This window comes from Muntiacus reevesi, chromosome 1 (genome assembly GCF_963930625.1).
Source record: "Muntiacus reevesi chromosome 1, mMunRee1.1, whole genome shotgun sequence".
NCBI lineage: Eukaryota > Metazoa > Chordata > Mammalia > Artiodactyla > Cervidae > Muntiacus > Muntiacus reevesi.
This window is the reverse complement of record NC_089249.1, coordinates 231757432-231784628: the sequence shown is the minus strand read 5'-3', so window position 1 is coordinate 231784628 and position 27197 is coordinate 231757432. Positions and strand designations below refer to the sequence as shown.

At 41.6% G+C, this 27197-nt stretch overlaps 1 protein-coding gene across 7 annotated transcripts in view; it reads right to left on the bottom strand.

Moving 5' to 3' along the window:
- The window catches only part of ARHGAP26 (Rho GTPase activating protein 26), a 663940-nt gene that overhangs the window by 253526 nt on the left and 383217 nt on the right, over positions 1 to 27197 (bottom strand). For all 7 annotated transcript variants that reach the window (XM_065918816.1, XM_065918817.1, XM_065918815.1 and 4 more), the window contains one exon: positions 25655 to 25733. In XM_065918816.1, coding sequence (XP_065774888.1) covers positions 25655 to 25733 — 79 coding nt within the window. The remainder of the gene's footprint in view (positions 1 to 25654; positions 25734 to 27197) is intronic.

Below are 27197 nucleotides of genomic sequence, written 5' to 3'. Positions count from 1 at the left end.
TGACCAGGCACACAACTCAAGAAGTTCTCCAATACCACTTCCAAGGATTTACAATTTCCCTGTGCTCTGCTTTTGAACATTTATCTGCCATTCAGGGTGAAACCAGGACACAGACAAGATGTCTCACAATAATTGAAAACATGAAGAGAGGAGGACAGTGGGTTAAGCTGTGACTAATTTTATTAGTGTCTGTTATCAGCTGATATTTTCAATGAATTGTAACCTCTGCTTCCATAGGTAGGCTCCTAACTTCAGAGACTGAGATAATGAAAACACAGAGAAACAAATACTCCCACCCCTAAAGTCAGACCTAAAATCATGCCTGGCTTCATTACATAGTGTGGGTCTAAGCATTCCCAACTAATTCTTAGCTGTCTTCTAAAGTCCTGAGTACACGAACCCTTCCAGAGACTGCTCTAAAGAAATAGTTGGGCTAGCTGGATTCCACTTCTCACAACAGCCAGGATTCTGGCATTTCGAGCGAGTCAAGCCAAGGAAGCAGCAGTGTAGAAGGATTCACTCTGAGTCTGCTGCATGCTGCACGGGGACAGCCTGGGACGTGTCCTGGCCAGAGAGACAGGTTCCAAGGACACTAACATATGGAAATGGCCATCGTTTACTCTCTCTCTTCCCAGTAGAGGCCTGTGGAGCTTTTAGTGTTAGTAACCGAAGTAAGGTTCCTGATACAAAACACTGCAGGATCTCTTCTTCAGTCATTCCTTGGAAAGTTTCCCCAACAAGGTCAAACTAGGACATGCTAGTCCACAATGTGTGATGCTGGAGATTTGAACCTGGGCAGACACAGAGGGTCTATAAACATAAATGCTCATAAATATTATGCCAAACTTACTTATTTGGATACATCTATTGTTCACATAGACCACAGTATCCACTGGATTTTAAAAACAGTCTCTCATGCCCCTCCTCCCTCCAAAACCTCCTGTGTACATAATTTTCCTCCAGATCAATCCCAGTATATCACCAGGAGTTTACATATACACCTCTTCCTCCAAAAGCTAAGTTGTGTCTGAGGGACTGCAAGACTGTGGCCCACCAGGCTCCTCTGTCCATGGGATTCTCCAGGCAAGAATACTGGAGAGGGTTGCCATTTCCTTCTCCAGGCCATCTTCCCAGGGATTGAACCCATGTCTCCTGCAGGGCAGGCAGATTCTTTACAACTGAGCCACCAGGAAAGCATAAATACATCATATTTCCTCAATTCTAAACACTTTCCCCCGAAACTGGAATGCACCTCATAATCCTTGTTTATATTTAATGTTTCCTTCATGATCAACAAAAGTGATTATTAAACTGACAGTGTACCTTTGAATCGATGTCACCAAAGCCATAAAGGAATTAGCCCTGTATAAAATACTTCAGTAAACAGGCAAATTGCATGTCCCTAAACAAATAATAAAACAAAAAGCCTAATATGGATACTTCAGTGACCCCATGAGAACACAGGGTGGGCATCAAAACACCTGAAACACAACTGAACTGATGCTCTATCACCAATGGACCCTAGTCAAGTTTCAAGCTCTTTCCCAACATATCCTGAGTGGACCCTGTGCCAGATACTGTACTACTGGGACAAGTTACTCATCTAGGCAAGAGAACCAGACAAGTTCCTAAGAGGGAGGATACAGAGATCCCAATAGGAAGCAGGTAGGCTGGCCTAACAAGGAAGCTGAGCATCATTAGGACAGAAAGAAAACAGAGAGCTGGAGAGAAACAGGGCCAAATGAATGACTCCAAAAGGGCTGGGGTTGAGTAAAGGATAATTCATCAGCTTATTATAGAAAACATATTCTAACACAGAGGAGAGGAAACCTTGGGAATTTTCAATTATATGACAAAGGGATTCTACCAGAAGCCAAGAAAGTGGATGTAGGGACTCTGATCACAGGAGTGGAGAAAAAAAGCATAGCCTGATCTGAGCTCTAAATTGGGTGAATATTATAATAAGTGCTCAGAAAAAGTCCCATTCTTCTACCTCCTAGGAAGAGTGCAATTAGCAGATTTCCTTGACTACAGTCTAGTGCATGTATGCGTGCTCAGTTGATCAGTCAGTCGTGTATGACTCTTTGCAACCCCATGGACTGTAGCCTGCCCGACTCCTCTGTCCATGGGATTTCCCAGGCAGGAACGCTAGAGTAGGTTGCCATATCCTTCTCTAGGGGATCTTCCTGACCCAGGGATTGAACCCTCTTCTCTCAAGTCTCCTGCATTGCAGGTGAATTCTTTACCCACTAAGCCACCTAGGAAGCCCCACTGTCTTAATGGTCTGCAATAATCACCCCTAAGTCTAGATGCCCTTTCCCAGAGATGGAAAGCAGAACTAAAACATGCAGTGTTTGCAAATCCCTTGGGAAAACCCCTTTGTTTAGACACTTGCTGGCCTTGCATCATCTATAAAATGATGGGCAGAATCATGATCCTCAGTGGTCCAAAGGTTCTGCAGGAATCTCTGTACCAAACTGAGACAACTCTGCAGCCTCATGGACAGTTCAAGCTCACCTGTCAGGCAGAGGGAATAAATACCTAGTCAGCACATCTTATAGGAAAACTCTTGGCTGATCTCTTGTCAACTGGTACTCCATTAAGTCCCACCTCACCAAAAAAAAAAAAAAAAAATCTTGTCCATATAAGACAAGCTGCCTTAATTTTGGCAAGTCCTGAAACACTGAACTAGCAGGACACAGACCGGTATCCTCTACGGTCAGGACTTGAAAGGTCAGCCAACTAATAGGACAGAGCTGGTGAAATCAGCAGGTGTTTCAAATAGGCTGGTGAAAGCTCCCAACTTATGGGAAATGAGGCTCTGAAGCTACAAAACACCACATCCATAAACATGTGGTGCACAGGGACTCTCTTGCATGGAGGTTTTAAAAACAAAAAAGTCCTTACGTTTAAAACAACTAACTACTGTAGTGTGTTCAGGACTGGAAAAAGGTACAACAAGAGACGGGAAAAGAGAACTATTTACGGCACAAGGGCAGGTGTCTTAATCTGTTGGCTTGTTAACTCTCTCAAGGCCTACATCGTGGCTGGTACGTATTTTATACCCAGTACATGTTCACTGAGGTAAACTCCAGAGGCTCAAACTGATGAAGATCAGCGTATGCCCTCTCATGTGTCAGTGAAGGAGGGGGACAGTGGAGAAGGGACATCCTGGGTGGTGCGGGGTGCTCGATTTATCATGCCACACCACACCAGGGCTTCAGTGCACTGGCTGGGCCAAGGGGATAAAAGCTACAGCCTCCATTTGGCTGCTACCATCTTAATAAAAACAAACAAGCAAGCACAGTAACAGCCAAGGGCCAGAGCTCCCGCACAGCAAACATCTGTATCTGCCTTTGAATCACCAGACTGGCTCATGGATGGAGACAGGATCCAGTTTCGTTTTAATAACTTTTCTCCTTTCTATCCACAGTTCCCCCCTCCACCTCCACCCCCTTCCCCCACTAAGGAACCAAGGCTTTTATCCGCTTCCAGTCAAGCCACAATGTCTAGAGAGATCACAGGAGAGTGAGAAGCCTACCGCCAACAAACACGAAGACAGAAGAGAGTGCCTCTGACACAGACAACAGAAAAGACACAAGACAGAAACACACCCACGAAAGAAAGCGCCCCAGGCAAAGGCCTCCCTCACAGCTGAACACTGGCAGCGAAGATGATGTATGTCACCTCTAAACACAGAAACCAAGAAAGGAAGTTAATCTGCTCTAATGAGTTGGATGGTGTCCTAACCCTCTGAACCCGTGAATGTGATCTTATTTGGAAAAAGGATCTTAGCAGACGTAATTATGAAAAGATAATCCTGGGCTATCCGATGGGCCCCAGGTTCAATGACAAGTGTCCTTATAAGAGACAGAAGAGTTCTCAACACAGAGAAGAGGAGAAGGCCATGTGGAGACAGAGGCAGAAACTGGAGTGATGCAGCCACAAGCCAAGGAGTGCATGGAGCTAACAGAGTGGTGAGAGGCAAGGAAGCACGCTCCCCGGGGCATTGAAAGGGAGTACAGCCCTACTGATATTTTGCTTTAGGACTTCTAACCCCCCAGAACTGCAACAGAACACCTTTCTATAATTATAAGCTACCTGGTTTGTGCTAATTTGTTTCAGCAGCCCCAGGAAACTAATATACCTGCCCTACCCTCAGGATTCCTCTTACGGCGTGTTCATCTCCAGTCCAGCAGACACAGAAACATTTCCCACATGAGTAGCCAGAGCAGCATGGAGACCCTCTGGGGCAGGATCCTCAGCTACTCTAAGTGGTCAGATGTTGACTGCTTCTTTAGCCAGAGATTTGGATTCATATCTCAGAGATGGAAGGACCCCCTTAAGACTAATAAGATCCTGAAGACTGATATGCCTATCATCCTTACAAGTCCCTTTATTCTTCAGGTGAGGTAATCAAGCCCTGAAAGTTAGCTAACTTGCCCAAAGTTCACAGCTATGGAATCGGACTGGACTCCAGCCCAAATCTCAATGTGATTCTCCCCCCTAGGAATCCAAATGATACCAGAAGGGCTAGGACCCCAAACAGCTAGTCCCCAAAGGTGTGGGGACACAGTTGGTGCCTCCCCTCTCTCCTCACTTTACATCTCCAGCCTTCCTCAAGGGTCTTCTAAAGGCAATGAAAGTTGAGTTTACACTTCCCGAGCACCTACCACCTCGGAACTACTTCACCAAAAGGCACCATGGAAGCAACATGGTCTCCATGCAGGATGTGCTCTCCTCACCCTGTCCTTACACAGGACCCAGCCCACATTCCCAAACCAGAGTTTCTTCTCTTCATGAAACTCAAGTTGCCATCTCTGTGCTCTACGCCACGTAAGAGAGGGTCTTCTCTTACCTAACTAGATCTCTACCATAACTCGGCCTAGGATGAGCTGAACTGAAACAAGAGCAGATTCAGACATCTTATAATCATGAACTTGACTTTCTTGGGCAATGACTCAGATTGGCTGTCATTGCCAGAAACATAGCATTCTCCTAACAATAACACAACCAAACAAGGAATGACAAGCAAAAAAGAAAGGTTCACTTTAAGGATTTCTTGTTTGAACCAAGAATAGAAACTGAAAGGAATAGAGTTGTTCAGGAAAAAGGAAATGAGATGGTGATTCTATTTTTCGTGTAAGAAAAACTTTCTAAAATTATTAAAAAAAAAAAAAATCACATACTACCTTGAGTTTAGTTGTGAATGTGGCAGCTAAAAAAGGAAAATACAAGCACTAACCCAAATGAGGTAAATATCACTGGTATCAGCATGACACAGAAAGCCAACGGTGAGACTGAAAACTCCCCCCAAATCCGTGTGTGCACATTTCTCCCTCTGCCTCCAGCTCTCGGCCTGTCCTTCCCTGCCCTCCCTCCCTCTCTCTCACACAAACACACACACACTCACTTACTGTTTAAAGTTTGTCCTTTGTATAACTCATCTATAAAAGAAATGTGATTATATGTTATCTCTGAGCAAACTCAAAATGCAAGCAGACAGCAGACAAATGCACTTAGCAGTAAAGCCTTCCCAAGTCTCCTTCGTGGACCCAGACCAAACAATATGCCATTTCCTTCACTGGGTACTAAGGGGAGAAAGCTAGGACTTCCCTGGTGGTCCAGTGGTTAACACTTTGCGCTTCCACTGCTATGGGCCCAGGTTTGATCCCTAGTGGGGAACTAAGATTCCACAAGCCACACGGCACAGCCAAAAAAGACACAACTACAAAAAGAAAAAAGAGAGAGAGCCCTCCCTCAAATGTTCTCATGAAACAACCAGGTCCACACGAAATGACCAGGCCACAGTGGACCACAGCGCTCTCTGACAGACTAAGAAATACTGAGTGTTTTCCTTAGCAGCCCCATACACAGACATCTTCCATGCCACTTCAGAGGGTTCACAGACATCATCATTACACCCCCTCCTCCAGTCCATCTTCAGCTTCCAGAGTGAGCAGCCCTTGTTCACCACATCAGTAGAAGTGATTCAAGTGTCAGTTACCTCCTTACCCTTCAAACTTAACATTTTGTGTCTAATTCCTCCACTTATACCAATTCTCTATGGATTGTGATGAGCATACAGACCAAGTCAAGTACACTGTGGATGGAGTTTAGAACAACCTATTAAGAGTCCTGAATCCAGTAAGAATTCTGATGGATACACCTAACCAAAGAAATAGCTCATGTTCTGTTCAAGGTGAGAGTGATAAGGGCTCTGGTCCCAAGCCTGTTCACAGAGAGGAAGGTATTAACCACCAGGCCTCTGAGCCCTTTGCAACAAAGACTGGACAGTAGTACATCATAAGTAGCCCCATCATTCTGTCAAGATACTTCAACAGCATCTGGGAATTAGACCTCAGTAGATCATTTCTGTGCTTGCATAATGTACTGTTTCCATATGGGCATAAATTAACAAAACTGGCCTGACAATTTGAGAATCACATTTCCCTCCAATTTTTAACCCCAAAGTTTGCTTTTTAGGATTACTACTTTTGCTTTCTTGCTTTATATCATATTCCAAACTCTGCTCCAAATCACACTGATAAAAAATGCATCATGCTTTGTGTGCATGCATTCATGCTAAGTCGACTCAGTTGTGTTCAACTATGACCCTATGGACTGTAGTCTGCCAGGCTCCTCTGTCCATGGGCTTCTCCAGGCAAGAATACTGGAGTGGGTTGCCATGCCTTCCTCCAGGGGATCCAGGGATTGAACCCACATCTCTCAATGTCTCCTGCATTGGCAGGTGGGTTCTTTACCACTAGTGTCACCTGGGATTTTATAAATCATTACAGTTCCACTTACCTGCCTCCTGAGAAATGTATGCAGGTCAAGAAGCAACAGTTAGAACTGAACATGGAACAACAAAGTAGTTCCAAATCAGGAAAGGAGTATGTCAAGGCTGTATATTGTCACACTGCTTATTTAACTAATATGCAGAGTACATCATGCGAAATGCCAGACTGGATGAAGCACAAGCTGGAATCAAGAGTGCTGGGAGAAATATCAATAAAAGGTATACAGATGATACCACCCTTGTGGAAGAAAGCGAAGAAGAACTAAAGAGCCTTTTGATGAAAGTGGAAGAGGAGAGTGAAAAAGTTGGCTTAAAGATCAACACTCAGAAAACTAAGATCATGACATCTGTTCCCATCACTTCATGGCAAATGGATGGGGAAACAGTGGAAACAGTGACAGACTTTATTTTCTTGGGCTCCAAAATCACTGCAGATGGGGACTGCAGCCATGAAATTAAAAGACGCTTGCTCCTTGGAAGAAAAGCTATGACCAACTTAGACAGTATATTAAAAAGCAGAGGCATTACTTTGCCAACAAAGGTCCATCTAGTCAAGGCTACGATTTTTCCAGTAGTCATGTATGGATGTGAGAGTTGGAGTATGAAGAAAGCTGAGTGCCAAAGAATTGATGCTTGTGAACTGTGGTGTGGAGAAGACTCTTGAGAGTCCCTTGGACTACAAGGAGATCCAACCAGTCCATCCTAAAAGAAATCAGTCCTGAATATTTATTGGAAGGACTGATGCTGAAGCTGAAACTCCAATACTTTGGCCACCTGATGCAAAGAACTGATTCATCTGAGAGGACCCTGATGCTGGGAAAGATTGAAGGCGGGAGGAGAAGGGGAGGACAGAGGATGAGATGGCTGGATGGCATCACCAATTCAATGGACATGAGTTTGAGCAAACTCCGGGAGTTGGTGATGGACAGGGAAACCTGGCATGCTGCAGCCCATGGGGTCACAAAGAGTTGGACACAACTGACAGACTGAACTGATAGTTCCACTGACTATAACTAACCCAAAAGGCAGTCAGTATAGAGTCCGGATAGATCCTGCATCTAGACAATGGCATAATCTATACACAGGCACATATAAAATCTAAAGGTCTCTGGAATTCACATTTAAGAGGACAGCTAATCTTTATAGAACTGATGTGAAACAATGTGTTATCTCCTCGAGTCTCATAAGTACTATTATTCTCCCCAGTTTACAGCTCAGTAAACTGGGATTTGGAGATATTAGATAAGCTGCTCAAAGGTCCACGGTAGAAGCAGAATTCAAACTCAGGTTGGCTGACTTCAAAGCCCATGTATTTAACCCTTCTCCTATCACAAATGAAGTGAACTAGGACAGCAGGAATCCACTTGAATACAGAGTGAAACCCACTTGTGAAATTATAATAAATGACCACTGCCAACTTCTATACTGTACCTAATTGTTGCAGGTATGCGTGTGTATGCACATGTGCATATGTGTATACAACACACACACACATACTTTCTTAGGGTTTATATTTTTTATACTCTTAAATAAAGGGTCAAAGTAAAGGAATCATCTTGGGAAATGGAAGGCTGAGGTCAGCCCTCACCTATCACTCTTACTTCTTCAGCATGGCCACAAGGATACTGATGGTCACAGAGTCTCCTACAACATGGCAACCTGACCACTAAAAACACACCTGTGACCATAATTATGCACTTTGCATACATTCATGGAAAACCAGCAGCAAGAAGATACACACACAAGCACAAGTACATACTAACGTTATATACTGCTGTTGTCCTTCAGTCACTAAGTCGTATCTGACTCTTTGCGACCCTGCAGTCTGTAGCCCACAGGCTCCTCTGTCTGTGGGGTTTTCCAGGCAAGAATACTGGAGTCGGTTGTCATTTCCCTCTCCAGGTGATCTTCCTGGACCAGGGATCAAACCAGTGTCTCCTGCATTGCCAGGGAGATTCTTTACCACTGAGCCACCAGGCAAGCTCCCTAATATTGTATATACATATATGAATTCTAACTTTGTTGTCAGTGCTGCAGACAGCATATAACAGTCAGAGGATTACAAACTTGTCAACCAATTCCAGATTTTTGGTCTCTAATAAGCCTTCTAATCTGAGACTTTCTCTGGTTCAGGACACTGATTTTGGCCACATACCAACAATGACTAAAATATGGAGAAGAAACCCTAAGCCACATGGAAGTAAATGTAGTTAAATTCAAAGCCTGTGACTAAGAACAGAAAAAAAGTCCTGGGTATCATTTCCTTTATTCATTCAAAAAATATTTACTTAACATAGATTCTCAATCAATATGCTACAGTGATCTTGGCCTGGGGCTGTTCTAGGGCTAGAGATGTATGGAAGAACAAGAACACCAAGGTCCTTGCCTTCACGGATTTCTATTCAGAGTGGCCCAATAGTGACCAGAGGGATTCCCTGGTATCTCGGCTGGTAAAGAATCCACCTGCAGTGCAGGAGATCCCGGTTTGACTCCTGGGATGGGAAGATCCCCTGGGGAAGGGATAGGCTACCCACTTCAGTATTCATGGGCTTCCTTGGTGGCTCAGATGGTAAATAATCCACCTGCAATGCGGGAGACCTAGATTCAGTCCCTGGGTTGGGAAGGTCCCCTGGAGAAGGGCATGGCAACCCATTCCAGTATTCTTGCCTGGAGAACCCCCATGGACAAAGGAGCCTGGCGGGCTACAGTCCATGGTGTCCCAAAGAGCCAGACACAACTGAGCAAATAAGCAAACACACAGTAGTGACCAGAATCAAAGAATTCAACAAATGAATTGAACTGTAGAGTACATAACAGAAGCCAACTCAACTCACTGTCCCCAAGTTAATTTAGTAAGTCGCGAGTGCTTATTAGGCACTCCAAAACCAAACACTGGACAGAAAGAATATGGTCAATCCCGGCCATGAGCACGTCAACATCTTTCCGAGATGACAACATACAGAGGTGTGAGCTAAGTGGAGAAATTGCCAAAGTCAGGTATTATAATCCATCCAGATGTCTGGCATAGCCAACAACAACTAGGAGAAATATGACATTCATTTCCACAAACCAGTTCAAGAGGGAAAGTTAAAAATTGCTCCAATATACTTGAATACTAGGCACCCCTCTCCCAAATAAAAAGACAACATCAAAAAACCCATGTTCATTTACCCCAAGAATGTGGATGATTTCCTTAGTCTGGCAGAAGTAAAGCTCTCTTAAGATTTATAGAAAAAACCAAAACTAATTATCAATGATTAATTATAAGAGAGCATGTTTCTAATCTGAGGAATCTTAGCCCAGTTTCTGGTTCCCTTCGCCTCCTTCTCTTCTTTGCCTTTAAAAATAGAGGTAAAGATAGGGGGAACTCATTTTTCTGGGCATTGGGTCAGGGCCACATAGCATGCGGGAGCCAGAGGAGCTGGCTGGCGGCTGGTCAGGGCCTACTTCCTTCTGCTCAGCCTTTGGCTGTAACCACTAGGCCACACGTCTGCACTCTTTTCCTGATGACCAAAAGGAAAGATTTTTAAAACCGTATTAGAAAACGGCTTTGCTTTTCAGATTCTTTTATTTGTTCTTGTGATTTCTTCCAGGATTGTGGGCCAGGATTTTGGGGAACACACCTAAAAAGAATGTGGTCACAATGGTATCATGAGACTTCCTAACTTGACCACACTGCACCCCGATTCAGCAAACCCAAAGCTAATCTCGCAAAAATGCTTACCCTGTTCCACACCTCACCACAACCTAATTCACAGTCCTCCTAATAATCAAATTGCTGTCTTCTGTCCATATATCTTTAACATTACCACCTTTGACTTTTATCACTAAAGAGATATGACCACTTTCTAGCTTTTAGGGTATAAAAGAAGGCTGCAGAAAAGGACCTAAGAGCCATTCAATCATTCTCCAATGAACAAAGTCATTTGAAAAAGATCTCTCTTTTATCGACTGCCTTTCCTGCAGAAGAATAAAAAAATCTGAAACTACTTCAATCATAATCTCCACTCCCATGAATCACTGCCATGATATCTGAGAGAAGACCAACAGTAATTGATGCTGCTGCTAGAGGCAGAGCTTACGCTATGGAATGTCTATTAAGACCACGCTACAGCATCAGTGCCTTTAAACCAGCAACTACAATACAGATAATAAACACAGTCAATTGCACAAGGAAGAATATATGATGTGAGCAGATATGCTGGAAGACAAAATGACCAAAAGAAATAAATGTATTATAAGAAAATCTACGAACATAAGATGAACTATATATCAGAGAATCTTCAGAAGACAACAGAAATTTAAGTAAAAGTTATAAATTATCTCAAGGGAGAGAGGATATTGACAACAGTCCTCCAATCCACCCCAAGATGGGAACAGAGACAGGATGATGTCCTGATTTCAACTATTTGGATGTCTGCTGATGGTAATATTCCTTTAAAAAGCCCAGCCTCTAAAGTTCCAGATTAAATGAAACTAAGGAGATGTGACAAGGTAGAATACTGGATTAGAAAAAAAAAAAAAAAACTTTTTTTAGTGGGATAACTGGCAAAATCTGAGTTCTTTAAAATAGTTAATAATATTGCATCAATGTGAATTTCCTGGTTTGGTAACTATACAGTGGTTACACAAGATGTAACATTCAGAATACCTGGGTAAAAGGTACTCTGGAATTCTTTGCACTATTTCTGTGACATTTTTATAATTCTGAAACAATTTCAAAACTAAAAGTTAAGAAAAAAGCTAATACAAACACACACATACACATACAAAAGTATCAGTTCAGTTCAGTCCAGCCGCTCAGTCATGTCTGACTTTGCCACCCCATGAACCACAGCATGCCAGCCCTCCCTGTCCATCACCAACTGCCGGAGTCTACCCAAACCTATGTCCACTGAGTCGGTGATGCCATCCAACCATCTTATCCTCTTGTCCCCTTCTCCTCCTGCCCTCAATCTTTCCCAGCATCAGGGCCTTTTCAAATGAAGTCTCTGATAAATTCCTGACTTGGAAAAACATCATCTTGTAGGTGGAGGAAACAAAATAGGGAACTCTTAATTGGCCTTAATACTGACTCAAATGAACAACTAACTGGTGACAAAAACCTTCAGATTTATAGCCTCACCTATGACAACCTCTGCTGAGGTCAAGCAGAAGCTAACCTAGGACAAAAAATGGAGGATTTTCCAGAAAATATGAAATTATGTGTGTTGCTGTTGCTATTGTTCAGTCGCTAAGTTGTATCTAAATCTTTGCGACCCCATGACTGCAGCACGCCAGGCTTCCCTGTCCTCCAGTATCTCCGAGTTTGCTCAAACTCATGCCCATTGAGTTGGTGATGCTAGCGAACCATCTTATCTTCTGTCACCCCATTTTCCTTTTGCCAATCTTTCTCAGCATTGCAGTCTTTTTCAATGAGTCAGCTCTTTGCATCAGGTGGCCAAAGTACTGGAGCTTCAGCTTCAGCATCAGTCCTTCCAATGAATATTCACAATTGATTTCTTTCAGGACTGACTAGTTTGATCTCCTTGCTATCCAAGGGACTTTCAAGAGTCTTCTCCAGCACCACAGTTTGAAAGCATCGATTCTTCGGTGCTCAGTCTTCTTTATGGTTCAGCTCTCACATCCATACATGACTACTGGAAAAACCACAGCTTTGACTATCTGGACCTTTGTCAGCAAAGTGATGTCTCTTCTTTTTAATATGCTGTCTAGGTTTGTCATAACTTTCCTTCTAAGGAGCAAGTGTCTTTTAATTTCATGGCTGCAGTTACCAGCTGAAGTGATTCTGGAGCCCAAGAAAATAAAATCTGTCACTGCTTCTACTTTTCCCCCTTCTATCTGCCATGAAGTGATAGGACCAGATGCCATGATCTTCATTTTTTTTAATGTTGAGTTTATAGAATGATTCATGAGCTAGACACTGCTCTATGTACTTTACATACATTATTATATAAAAATAGGAGAAATATGTATGGCTGGGAAACATGAGAAGAGACTTTCAATTTCATTAGTAATTTGAGAAATGCAAATGGAACAATTTTCTACCATCAGAAACACACATGCAAATACACAGCTCTGTGTGTACTCATACTATGCAGTACTTGCAAAGGTGTGGAAAAACTGGGTATCCTCACAAGTCACTAGATGAAGTAAAATCTAATACTTTTCTGTGGAGAGAGCAATGTGCCAAAATTCATTACAATATTAACTGTGCATATACCATTCAACTGGCGACTCCATTTGGTATGCATCCTAGAAAAAATGCTCAACTAGATAGACAGTAGAATACAGATGAGGATTTCATGACATAATTGTTTATAATGAAAAGTTGAAAACAACCCAAATGTCAAAGACTGTCTACTAATCCACAGTAAATCTATACTAACTCAAAAATTCTACAAAATAGAAGAGTTTATTTCTAAATGTACAAGTACAGGAATAAATACCCAGAAAAAATTCCAGAGACACACACACCATACATTTAACTTTAGAGAGGGGTTTCTCCCTTCCAATATGTCTAGAGATAGAAGGTCCCACAACCAATATGTCTAGGGATAGAAGGTCCCACAACTCAAATAATTAATGCCAATGACAAAGGAAGAGTGAGAAACGACTGAAAGAATAAATGTGACTCACAGGGGCAGTCTCTATTATTACTTTTATATAATAACAAAATTAGCACATGCTGACTCTGAAAAATTCAAACCATTGAGAAGTCCTTCTCACAGCCAGTTCAATGCCCCTGCCCAAGGTTAAGCTAAAATAATAAAGACAAAAATAACGACAGGAGCATAAAGGGGGACATGTTAGAACAGGGGCTCAAGTCTAGAAAGGCAGTGATGTGAAGATGAAGTTGACAGTGATCTGGGACTTGCAGAAAATGCTAAAGACAATCTAATGGGCCTTTATGTTCTATGTAGACCCCAAAAGTGAACAAAGAAGTGAGAATATTAAACAGTGTGTCTGTGCAGATCTATAAAGGTAGGTGGGAAATCACCAGGAAACAGAATAATACTTAGGACAAGTCACACCAAATCAATATTGTTGTTTTTCCTAGGCTCATTCATCTGATTATTTGACAAGTGGATACTGAACTCTTACTCTGTGTCAGACACTATGTATAAAAGATTAAAAAAAAAAAAAAAAAACTTTTGAAAAAGTGAAAATGGTCATGTCCTCTGGAAGATGGCAATCTAAGCGAGAGGACTGATATTAATCAAACAATCACATTAATTGATGTACAACTAAAAGCTGAGACAAGTGTTTGGAAGTCAGAAAGAAAGTCTCTCAAAACATCTTTGCAAAGAAATGGAGTAGTGGGGTGCACAGAGAGCACACAAGGGTCCGTGAACTTCACCAGCAAGGGGAAAAAAAATAAACCTTTATTTACCTTAGCCTCTAACTGAAATTTAGCATTTTTTTGAAATATGACTGTGGGCAAGCACCACATTAGTAGTATCTGTGACTTTGTCACCAATAGAAATCACAGATATTTCCATATAACATTATTGTCATTGCAAGTAACTTGAAATATTATTTATAGGAGTTGTTAGACCTACCTTTGTATCTTATTATTTACTGTGGTAATAAAGAAGCATATATTTTATCACAAATGGTTTTAATATTTGCATAACTATTTTTCTATATTTTTCCTTTGTAAGTCATATATTTTATATGTTTAAAAACATTAATCTAAGAAAGATGTGATAATATATACAATGGAATATTACTCAGTGATAAAAAGGAATGAAATTGAGTTATTTGTAGAGATGTGAATGGACCTACAGTCTGTCATACAGAGTGAAGCAAACTAGAAAGAGAAAAATCATATATCAACACATATACGTGGGATTTAGAAAAATGGTATGGACAAACCTAATTGCAGAAAGGAATAGAGACACAGATGTAGAGAATGAATGTGTGGGCATGGAGGTGGGGTGCGGGTGGGATGAATCAGGAGATTGGGATTGACGTGTGTGCACTACCATGTATAAAACAGCTAGCTAGTGGGAATCTGCTGTATAGTACAGGGAGCTCAGCTCGGTGCTCTGCGGTGGTCTAGATGGGTAGGACTGCGGGAAGATGGGTAGAAGGGGGCCCAAGAGGGAGGTGGTGGTAGCTTAGTTGCTAAGCCGTGTCCAACTCTTGCAGCCCCATGCACTGTAGCCTGTCAGACTCCTCTGTCAATGGGATTCTCCAGGCAAGAATATTGGAGAGCAATACTGCATAGGAACCTGGAATGTTAGGTCCATGAATCAAGGCAAATCAGAAGTGGTCAAACAGGAGATGGCAAGAGTGAACGTCGTCATTTTAGGAGTTAGTGAACTAAAATGGACTGAAACGGGTGAATGGGTGAACTGATGAACTATGGACAGAGGCTTGTGACATTGTACAGGAGACAGAAATCAAGACCATCCCCAAGAAAAAGAAATGCAAAAAAGCAAAACGGCTGTCTGAGGAGGCCTTACAAATAGCTGTGAAAAGAAGAGAAGTGAAAAGCAAAGGAGAAAAGGAAAGATATACCCATTTGAATGCAGAGTTCCAAAGAATAGCAAGGAGAGATAAGAAAGCCTTCCTCAGTGGTCAGTGCAAATAAATAGAGGAAAACAATAGAATGGGAAAGACTAGAGATCTCTTCAAGAAAATTGGAGATACAAAGGGAACATTTCATGCAAAGATGGGCCCAATAAAGGATAGAAATTGTATGAACCTAACAGAAGCAGAGGACATTAAGAAGAGGTGGAAAGAATACACAGAAGAACTATACAAAAAAAATCTTCACAACCCAGATAATCATGATGGTATGATCACTCACCTAGAGCCGAGACATTCTGGAATGCGAAGTCAAGTGAGCCTTAGGAAGCCTCATTACTAACAAAGCTAGTGGAGGTGATGGAACCCCAGTTGAGCAATTTCAAATCCTAAACGATCATGCTGTGAAAGTGCTGCACGCAATATGCCAACAAATTTGGAAAACTCAGCAGTGGCCCCAGGACTGGAAAAGGTCATTTTTCATTCCAAGCCCAAAGAAAGGCAATGCCAAAGAATGTTCAAACCACCGCACAATTGCACTCATCTCACCCGCTAGTAAAGTAATGCTCAAAATTCTCCAAGCCAGGCTTCAAGGTATGGGAACCGTGAACTTCCAGATGTTCAAGTTGGTTTTAGAAAAGGCAGAGGAACCAGAGATCAAATTGCCAACATCCGCTGAATTACTGAAAAAGTGAGAGAGTTCCAGAAAAACATCTATTTCTGCTTTATTGACTATGCCAAAGTCTTTGACAGTGTGGATCACCACAAACTGTGGAAAATTCTTAGAGATGGGAATACCAGACTACCTGACCTGCTTCTTGAGAAATCTGTATGCAGGTCTGGAAGCAACAGTTGGAACTGGACATGGAACAACAAAGTGGTTCCAAATCAGGAAAGGAGTACATCAAGGCTGTATATTGTCACCCTGCTTATTTAACTAACATGCAGAGTATATCATGAGAAATGCTGGGCTGGATGAAACACAAGCTGGAATCAAGATAGCTGGGAGAAATATCAATAACCTCAGGTATACAGATGACACCACCCTTATGGCAGAAAGCGAAGAAGAACTAAAGAATCTCTTGATGAAAGTGAAAGATGAGAGTGAAAAAGTTGGCTTAAAACTCAACATTTAAAAAACTAAGATCATGGCATCCAGTCCCATCACTTCATGGCAAATAGATGGGGAAACAGTGGAAACAGTGACAGACTTTATTTTCTTGGGCTCCAAAATCACTGCAGATGGGGACTACAGCCATGAAATTAAAAGACACTTGCTCCTTGGAAGAAAAGTTATGACCAACTTAGACAGTATATTAAAAAGCAGAGGCATTACTTTGCCAACAATGGTCCATCTAGTCAAGGCTACGATTTTTCCAGTAGTCATGTATGGATGTGAGAGTTGGACTACAAAGAAACTGAGTGCCAAAGAATTGATGCTTTTGAACTGTGGTGTAGAGAAGACTTTTGAGAATCCCTTGGACTGCAAGATCCAACCAGTCCATCCTAAAGGAAATCAGTCCTGACTATTCATTGGAAGGACTGATGTTGAAGCTGAAACTCCAATACTTTGGCCACGTGATGCAAAGAACTGACTCATTTGAGAAGACCCTGATGCTGGGAAAGATTGAAGGTGGGAGGATACGAGGACGACAGAGGATGAGATGGCTGGATGGCATCACCAACTCAATGGACATAAGTTTGAGTAAACTCTGGGAGTTGGTGATGGACAGGGAGGCCTGGCGTGCTGCAGTCCATGGGGTCACAAAGAGTAGGACACGACTGAGCAAGTGAAGTGAGCAACACACAGCTATAGCTGATACACTATATAACATTGTTGTATAACATTATAAAACAACTATACCCCAATTAAAAAAAAAATAAAAATATTACTCTGAGAAATGATTTAAAGGCTTTACCGGATTGCCAAATGTCTTCCTGGCACAAAAAAGATTAACTGGTCCCTCAGCTAAATTCTGTTGCAAGGAAGTAGATATGTATCTAAATGAAATATACAGTCAAGGAATTAAAAAATCTACCCACACAGTCTCAAGTAACAGAAGCAATACAGTTTGTGAAGAAAACAAGGTTTATCCTCAAATCCTCCCCTTAGTTTTGACTCCAGTTTTTCAACAAGTATTTACGGAGTACTTATGGTGGGCCAGCTGCTGTGCTAGGAAATGAGGAAATTGCAGCAAACAAATGAAATTTCTATTAATATGGGCCTTCCTCATATTGGTATCCTCATTACTCATCAAGATAATTGATGGACAATGTACACGTTTGCTAAATGCTGAAAGAAGAATGTTTAAGACCTGAGTAAGCACCACCAGTGTGTTATTAAATCGTAAGGTTCAAACCAAAAGTCTTCTGGCTATCAAAATTTCCATTTCTTAGAACAGTTTCATCAGCTCTCTATCATAAAACAATTTCACTTGATCTCCTCTTTTCTCCCAACTCACAGCTCAGACGCCTCAATTAAATATTCTATGATTTTCACAAGAAACTGTTCTTCTAAAGGACATCTAGCCAAAGAGAACAAGGAAAGACATGACGAGTACTACAGTTCTTTTAAGACTTGAGCACGCTGGTGATAGAATATGCACTAAGTTATACCTATATAAAAACACTGATATGATTCAAAGATGAAGCTTACAACCAGTTTCTTAACTCAGTAAGAGAAAAAGAAACAGAAACAAGTAACGTGAAGGTTTAATACAGTTTCCCAGCAGGTAGGGGCCAAGTGGGGGGCTGAGGTGGGGAAATGGAAAGTAAATTAGGAACCTCACTTTCAGACGATTTATCAGTTCACACTATGTGATGTTACAAAGACAGCCTTCACAAAATGGACAGAAGTAGTCTTCCAAACCACCCTTCCACTCATAAAGAAGACCTGCATCATTACACAGGAGCTCAGCAATTCCACTCCTCACCTTCTTAACCATCCATACTCCTTTGATCACTTATTTTATTAAGAAAGGAAAATGTAAGTTTCAGCAGTAGTGAGCTGAGCTGAGCATACAGCTGGGATTACAAACTGCCAGGCCTGGGCCGCATCATAGCAAATAAGGCTAAACATTACTGCATGCTCCTCCAACTCATAGCCTGAGAGTTCAGACTGACTGCTAAATGAAATCACATTTTCCATACTAGTGAAAACAGTTCCTGCCTGCACTTTGGTGAGCCTGGCCAGGGTGACTAAATAAACTCTGTGTTCAAATGAGATGAGTAATTTAGAAAAGGAGCTAGAAAGAGAATCCAGGTGTCTGGCTATCTGTCCCTCCTCTCCAAAAAGATAATGGTATGAATTAACATTTAACAAGCACTTCACCACACAGAGGCCTTATCTAAGTACTCCACATAAACGTTGATCCTTATAAAATAATCTTATAGGAGGATACTACTAATATCTCCACCTTGTAGGTAAAGAAACATGCTCAGAGAGACCAGGTCATTTCCTAGTGTTAGAGAGCTATTTGTGGTGAATAGGGATTTGAAGCCTGGCTGCCCAAGCCCACATTTTTAACCACCATGACATTCTGTCTCTGATTATGAGATCTCATCTGAATGGTCATCAGTCTCACTTTCGCCTTTAAAGCACAGCTCAGTCTTTTGGATACAGTCTTTTAGTACAGAACATAAGATCCAATGCAACTGCTGCTTCCTATGAATTCTTGAAGAACTCAGGGGCTGGAACTTGGGCTTAGCAGAAATAGGCAAGAGAAGGGCAGACCGTTCAGTCTCAAAATCCACAAGGACTAAAATAGAACATTTCTTTAAACTGGAGGTCACCAGGAGGAAGCCGCGCTGTCTTGTCCACTTACTAGACAAGTGGTTTTTCCTTAGTCCCTGATGCTTTTTCCTTCTTCTGCAGCAGCCTCAACAGAGGAGCTCCACTTAAAAGGGAGAGTAAAAAAAAAATAATGAAAATAAAAGGGAGGGTAGACGCTATTCAGCTATGTGCTTGTGCTTAACGGCTTAGTCACTCAGTCACGTCCAACTCTTTATGACCCTTCGGACTGGAGTCCACCAGGCTCCTCTGTCCATGAAATTCTGTCTGGCAAGAATACTGGAGTGGACTGCCATTTCCTCCTCCACGGTATCTTCCCAACCCAGGGATTGAAGCTGAGTCTCCTGTCTCCTGCACTGCAAGTGGATTCTTCATCCGCTGAGCCATCAGGGAAGCCCCCATTCAATTTTGGCTTCCTAATAATTCATCAGTTTACGAGTTGTAGTACTTAATAAAACATCACAGAGCTGAAAGCTAGGAGACCTGGATTATCCTCCCAAGATCAACCATTGACTGGCCCTTTTGAGCAGTGTTCCCACTTAAATAAATAAGCATGTGATACTGGTCTGGGTGTGGGCTTCTTTATGTTCCACAAGTAGGAGCCTGCGCCATAAGAAATCACCAATATCTGGCCATTTTGACTTTCAAAAGTAGCAATTTCATGGTTTCAAACTAATACGTGTATTTACACACAATCTTTGATGCTACGCCACCTGTTTCTTCTCCTCCTAATCTAATTCCACATAATCCTGGCATCTCCCAACTATTGAACTTTCTGGCTATCAAAAGAGATTCAAGTACTGACTCAAAGTGGATAAACATTTAATTTTACTAAAGAATCCTTGGCTGTGAAGGAAGACTAATACCTCTAAAATAAGGAGGTGAGGGAAGTGCTTCCAGAGATACCACTAATCACAATTACGGGGAATATGTAGGAACACAGTTCAGAGAGGTCTAAGTTCTAAAACTCTGGGTTACCCTATTAGTTCCACTTATGTGCTGAGTCATCTTTCCATTGGGCAGAAGGTTGGATGTATGTGCTGGTAATGACTGTTCTGAGTCTAATCTGCTTGTTTAAATGTACTGAACATACTTACGAGCAATATACAAAGAGAATGGGAGAGAGAACTTTAGTTATAAGGAACCGAGAAAAAAGGAAATTTGCTGTCTCTAAAATTTCTCCTCGTTGCAATATTTATGCAACTTGCACTAAAGTTCTGTGTCCCGTTTAATATAGAAAGTCTACTCTCAAGCTGAGACAGTGGCCATAGAATATTAAAATCAAAGCTTATGTGGCTGGAATGTTGACTCTATAGCTTGTCAACCCACATTTAACAGAAAGTGAAGAAAATCCAGCAAAATCATTTCAAAATTTTATCTGACTAGCCAGTTGCTGAGTTCTTAAAAAATATCTATGGGTCTTTTCTTTTCTTACCCTACTGCACTGGCTAGGACTTCCAGTACCATGCTGAGTAAGACTGGTAATGAGAGTGGACATCTTTGCCTTGATCCCACTCTTAGGGAAGAAGCATCCAATCTTTCACTTGAAGTATGATGTTCATGGTAAACGTGTGGTTTTCATTCCCGGCCAAGTATCAAAGAACAAGCTCTCTGAATAGAAAATTTAATGGAATATAGATATCAGAGTTGGATAAATTGTGTCATTTTTGCCTATTTCATGTATGTCTACAACCCTTCTTCATAACAGTGCTTTGATTTACCCCAGGGGAAGCCAACCTTCCCTCACCATTTATACAGTTCTCATGCAGTGGGAAGGTCAATTCACTGTATGACAGTTCTCATACACTGTCAATTCACCTGTTCCACGCTCTGGTCCAAGTATTTAGCCCACTAAAATTCAAACATGGGACTTCCTGGGAATTATTAAGCAAAGCTCTCCTTCTACCAGACTTACAGATCAGGGATTGCAGTCCATGACTTGAAATTTGGCCTTCTACTTGTTTTTATAAATAAACTTTTATTGAAATGCAGCCCCATGCATTTATTTACATATTGTCTATGGCTGCTTTTGAGCTCCAACAGCAAAACTGAGTAGCTGCAATAGTGACCCCTACAGCCTCCAAAGCCTAAAATATTTATTAATACTATCTAGCCCATTACAGAAAAAGTTTCCTCTCTCCTGTTCTTGATAATAACATCCAGAAAGCATATCAGCACTACATAAAAAGAACCTCTTGGAAATGAAGCCAGTACAAAAGAAGAAACTGACTCCAAATATTATGGAAGCCCCTGGATTCAGACGGGCCAGAGCTATCATACCCCAAGATTTTTCAGTTATGTAAGCCAATAAATTCAGATTTTTCTCTGAAAAGTTTAAATTTTCTTTCCTTCATCTGAATTAGAATTCATTACATAAATTAAAAATCATAATGCTCATTATTGAAACACAACTCTAATTTCTTTCTCCATTATATATCCATCAATAACATAAAGACATTCAACTCTTCTTTAGACCAGCATGTTACTGGTTGGTAGAAACTGTAATTTATTTAACAATTGGCTAAAACATTGTTTAAAAAAAAATAAAATTGACTTGGAGTTTAAAAAGGTGTTACTGAACGATAAAAGAACAAAAAGATGGAAACCAAGATTATCAACCCCTTCAATAAAAAAAACCAAAAACCAACTCTGAGTAATCAATTACAGAACCGAGCTCTAAGAATAAAAACTAAAGATAGGTGCTGTTATTAACATCTCCCTGAAGTAAAGGAAATATTTGAAGATCAGCTAGAGAAAAAGGTTTCTGCTCCCTTACCAAAGCCAAAATTCCCAAGGGGACAGACCTAACTAATTAGGGAGATGGTGATTAAAGTAGAGCTGCTAATTGTCTACTGAGTATATAGCTCCTGTAATGCTCCCCAGAGGCTCTCAGCAATGGGAGACAAAATTAGGCTTAATATTCTTGCCAATTAAACTGTCATCACATGCCTGCATTTATGTGTCTCTTCAGGAAACTTAAAAGCACACAGAGGTGTGGTTTTCAATGCAAGCTATATGTTACTGAGAGGAAATAAATTTATATTATATTTGGAAAACAATTATTTTGGGCTTAAGCTTGTTTTACTATGCACATTCTGGAGCAAGGAGATGTGTCTTTCAGAAGGACACAACCAGCAGAGGCCAGATGTTCATCTACGGGGAAACTAAGGTGGTTTATAAGAAAACCAAGTATATGCAGACAGAGAACAAACACTGAAGGGTGGGAGAGGGAGGTGAGGAGACTTAAAATGCAGTGCGTGAAGCAATTTAAGAACTCCAGCTTATTGGAGGGAACACACACACACACACACACACACACACACACACACACACACACACACACACACACACACACACACACACACACAGTTTGCAAGACCAGTGTATTAAATGTACTACAAAGACTTATCTTCATTTTAGGAGATTATTTTCAATTGTGCTGATGATTGGTATAAGTACAAGAATAATGAGGAAATATAAAATGGATGCTAGTTGCCCAATAATAATGAAGGGGTGTTCAACTGGCTGTCCTCCAATTCATGTGAGTGTTAGCAGGTCTGCTACTAGAATTCAGAATAAGCATTGACTGAGCGGTCGAAAAATTATGCTGCGTTGTTTAGATGTATGAAGGAGGGGTATGAGGATTAGGACTAGGATGGATGAGATTAGAGCTAGAACTACACACACACACACACACACACACACACACACACACACACACACACACACACACACACACACACACACACACCTACCCACCCCAAAGTGGGTTTTTTGTTCATACAAAGAACACACACACACACACACACACACACACACACACACACACACACACACACACACACACACCCCTACCCACCCCAAAGTGGGTTTTTTGTTCATACAAAGAATAGTATGCCCCGACAGGATTTTTCTTCCTGGGTATTTCCTGCCCTATGAGTTAAGAATCATTCAAGAGAGTCACAGAAAGTAATGTAAAAATTAACTGTGTAAGGATTCTTAGAAGGCAATTTGACATTTTATCTCTATTAAAAATGAAAACCAAAGACATTTAGGGCTAGATATAGGTTCTAATGCTAGCTTTGCACTGTGGTGGAAACTGTTAACCACCCCACAGTTTCTGTTCTTCCTCCTTGAAGTGGTAAGATCTCCTGGGCACTGGCTGGAGCCATGGCTGCCTATGTTTTCTCAAGCTCCTTTGTAGATCAATGTGGCCATATAATTATTTGGGGGGCAGTGGAAGCAGGGTATGCATCTTCTGGATCCTAGATGCTCTCATCTCCATTATCTGGCTGAAAAATGGAAATGAATGGAACATGGAAAGCCATGGATTGAGGATGGTACTGACACCAACCAGGATTCATAGCCTTTCCCAATCAACAGAAATTGATTAGAGGCCAGACAAGAAACTCACGCAAGGTCTTATGGGCCCCAGTGCAGCTAGCAGGGGAACAAGAACAAGTAACAGCTTCCCTTACTTGCTCCCTGAGGAGGTGGGAGATTGCTCCTTATATGCAGTGAGGGTAAAGGTAAAGGTGCATTTAGGGATTGGGCTGGAGGGGTGGTTTAGGTGGTTCTCTCACCCCTTAGGTGGTAGTGTGTGCAGGGTATGTGTAGTACCCTGCTTTTGCTCCCAAATCCCTGCTTTTGCTAGTTGCTCTTCAAAAGTTGCAGTTAGGTCTTCTGGTCTGTTTGTATCTTTTGTCCAGAATCTGCCCCAACTGAGCCAGTACTCAGTTATTTTTAGTCCCTTATAGTTTCTTTGTATTCTGTTGTTGGAGCACAGGTTTGTCCAGGTGCAAGCATTGCAGCAAAAGGTCCCAGGTCCTAGTCTGTCTCAGCAAAATGATCCTGTCAGGCATAGACTGCTCACTTCTGAGCTCCATGAGAGAAATAAACTTCTATTTTATTTAAGCTTTTGCACTTTGAAGTCTCTTTGCTATAGCAACCTAGCCTGTGCCCTACAAATACAGCCACTTACTATGTGTACAACTTGGGGTAAGTTATTTAATCTCTTCTAAGCCTCAGTTTCCTCATCTGTGAAATCAAATCATAACATTTAGTTTGTTAGGTACTAAGAAGAATAAACGGGTTAAGAGATGCTATGTGCCAAATCTGTGCCTTACGGATATACACACACAGAAGCTCAATTAATGGTAGGTGGTAACAGCAGAGATGAAGACTACTTAGGAAACTGCTCTGAAAAGCCTGTGATATCAAGCACCTATTGTGCTCACAAAGCCCTGAAGGCAGAAATGTGTATCTGCTTTTGAGAGAACCATCAAAAGTTATCAGTAAGAAAGTATTCAGGGAAAATAAGGGGTATCCTGTATCTTAGTCCAGGAGAAGAACTAAGATATGTTTATTTAATTAACTAGGTTTAGCAAACTGCACCTAAATCTTTAAACAGTGCTTCAAATCTTGCTCTGTATTATTAAATGTGCTACAAATACCAGTTATTTGTCTATGTTGACTATAATGAGTTCCATGTCTGGACACAAAATACCTCAGTAGAAAATGACATTAATCAATACAGATCACCTAATCAGAGCAGGCTGAGAAAGAGACTCACAAATGAACTGGAATCATCTATATTGCACCCCCCGTGTGATGCACAGTTCTATAGTCAATGGAGGCTATGCCTGCCTCAAGTTCCTTGCACATATTTCCCTTTTTTGACAGTGCCTTTGTATGTGATAATTATTGGCCCAATTACTGGCCCTCTGATAGTGTGGATTCTTTTTATCTTTTACTGGTGGGACATGGTTAGACCATACTCTTACAACTTCTATAACCTTGATATTTGCTGAGTACTGGAGCTGAGATCCTTGGTCGCCCCAAGTTAAGATGACTACTCTGACTCTCGGGACTTCCCCAAGGTTCTTCCGTGGGTTTTACATGTCACAAGATGCAGGAAAACCACAAGATTACATCACCCATCAGAGAAGACAAGCACCTCTGAAACGGGAGGATGGATCACATTTTAGGCTTAAATCCTTTCGTGGACCCAGGTAATCTCATCAGTTATAGTGGGATGTGAGCCAAGTATAGCAATGGGAAGCTGAACCAGAGGGTGATGACAAGATTCTGCATCATCTGTACACACTTTTATCATCATTTACTCTGTTAAGATGGATCTGAAGTAATGCTCTGCACTGCACTTTGTGGAGGTTATCAATGAGTATTCTGTAAGTCAGACTGATGGTGCCTCCCTCTAAAAGTCCTCTGGGCGTTACAACTGCCTTGGTGAAGGGTGGTGGTGGTCCCTGGTCTGATGTGGCATCATACAGGACCCATACCTTAGACTGACAGGCCAAAGCTCCAGAACTGCATTCACACAAAAGCAATATCAATATCCAGGAACATTAGTCCAGGAATAAAAAACAATAAAAATAAAAAGCCCCTCTGGTACACTGGTCTCACGAGCCCAAGGTTTTATTTAGAGCAAAAGCAAAAATTGCTGCACTAAGGAAGCAAAACAACTCGAGACCTTTATTCTTGCTCTACTTCCCTGAATTGTTACTTACAGGTTCCCTGCCATCCATGGCTTCCATCCAGAGCCTTCGGTCCTCTTCAGACAATGCCTGCATGGTGATAACCCCGGGCCTACGGAGAAACAAGGACATGTAAACCCAGTGCCACAGACGAAGGTGAGTCTTAAAGAAACACCCACGGAACTGAGTGAAAAGCTACCAGGGTTAATGGCATGCAGAGAGAGAGGCACCCCTCGGCTCCTTAGAGCCACCTTCTAGTGTCAGAAAGCAAAGCCATCACCCCAAATCCCTCTCAACCCACTTCCCTCAGGAAGGTGGCAGGAAACACAGAAGACAGGACTCTACATACAGCTAAGTACACAGAGGAGTCAAGTGATTCCCTTCGGCCTTGTTTGTTCTTTGAGATCATATTCGTTCCTCTCCCCCAAAATGCTACCAGAGTGCTTGACTCCAAGTAGGGGTACAGTAAACATGTGCTAAAGTGAAGACAGGGCTTCCCTGGTGGCTTAGTGGTAATAAATCTACCTGCCAATGCAGGAGACTTGGGTTTCATCCCTGGGTCAGGAAGATTCCCTGGAGAACAGAATGACAATCCACTCCTGTATTCTTGCCTGGGAAAGTCCATGAACAGAAGAGCCTGGCGGGCTACAGTCCATGGGGTCGCAAAAGAGTTGGACATGATTTAGCGACTAACCAACAACAAAAACTGAAGAGAATTATTGGACTCAATAAAAAGAGACGGAACATACAAGTGGAGGGATCCTGGTCTAATATCTAGTCCAATGCTTCCAAACTGCTTTTGACATGAAAAAGTTTTATGGGGTAATGGGCATTATACTTATGACTATGTTAAATGTACACACTAGTTTTAAATGAATCTTTAGCACAGCAGGAACTAAGTTCTTTATATGCATTAGCTCTTTTCACTCTTTGCCTGAAATATTCTTGCTCTTTCAAACTGAGCAAAGACCCTCCAGAAAGCATGCACACGATATCGAATAATGTTTGTTGTGTACCCCTAACAGATGTCACACAAGAGAGGTGCACCACAAAAAGGAACTTGGGAGAAGGGACTACAAGCCCTCTATGCTCATTAAGACAGGAATTCTTCACTTAGGGTCTAAGGAAGGGCCCCAAAAAGTCTATGAGCCACCCTCCCTCCTCCAAATGTTTGTGCCTTTTTTTGGACAAATAATTCAAACTGCCTATCAGATTATGAAAGGAGACTGCAACCCACAAAAAGTTAAGAATTAATGACTCAAATCATCTTTAAAGTTTGAGAAAGTCTAAAACGAAGGCAGAGATCCACTGAGCAAGAATTAAGTCTGCAGCACTGCTCAGGATCACAGAAGGTACAGTGGACACACACACGAACTCCATGATGCCTTGCACAGAACAAGTCTGGGCCCATAAACACCTAAGCCTATTTATTCAATCCACTTATAGTTGCTGCTCTAGCTGCTCCTGGCTTATTTCCACAGTTTCAATGAACATGCTAGGTCTACTTATATTGAAGATATTTTAAATATCACATTTGTTTTCATTCATCCTTCCTCAACATCTCCAAAGGAAAAAA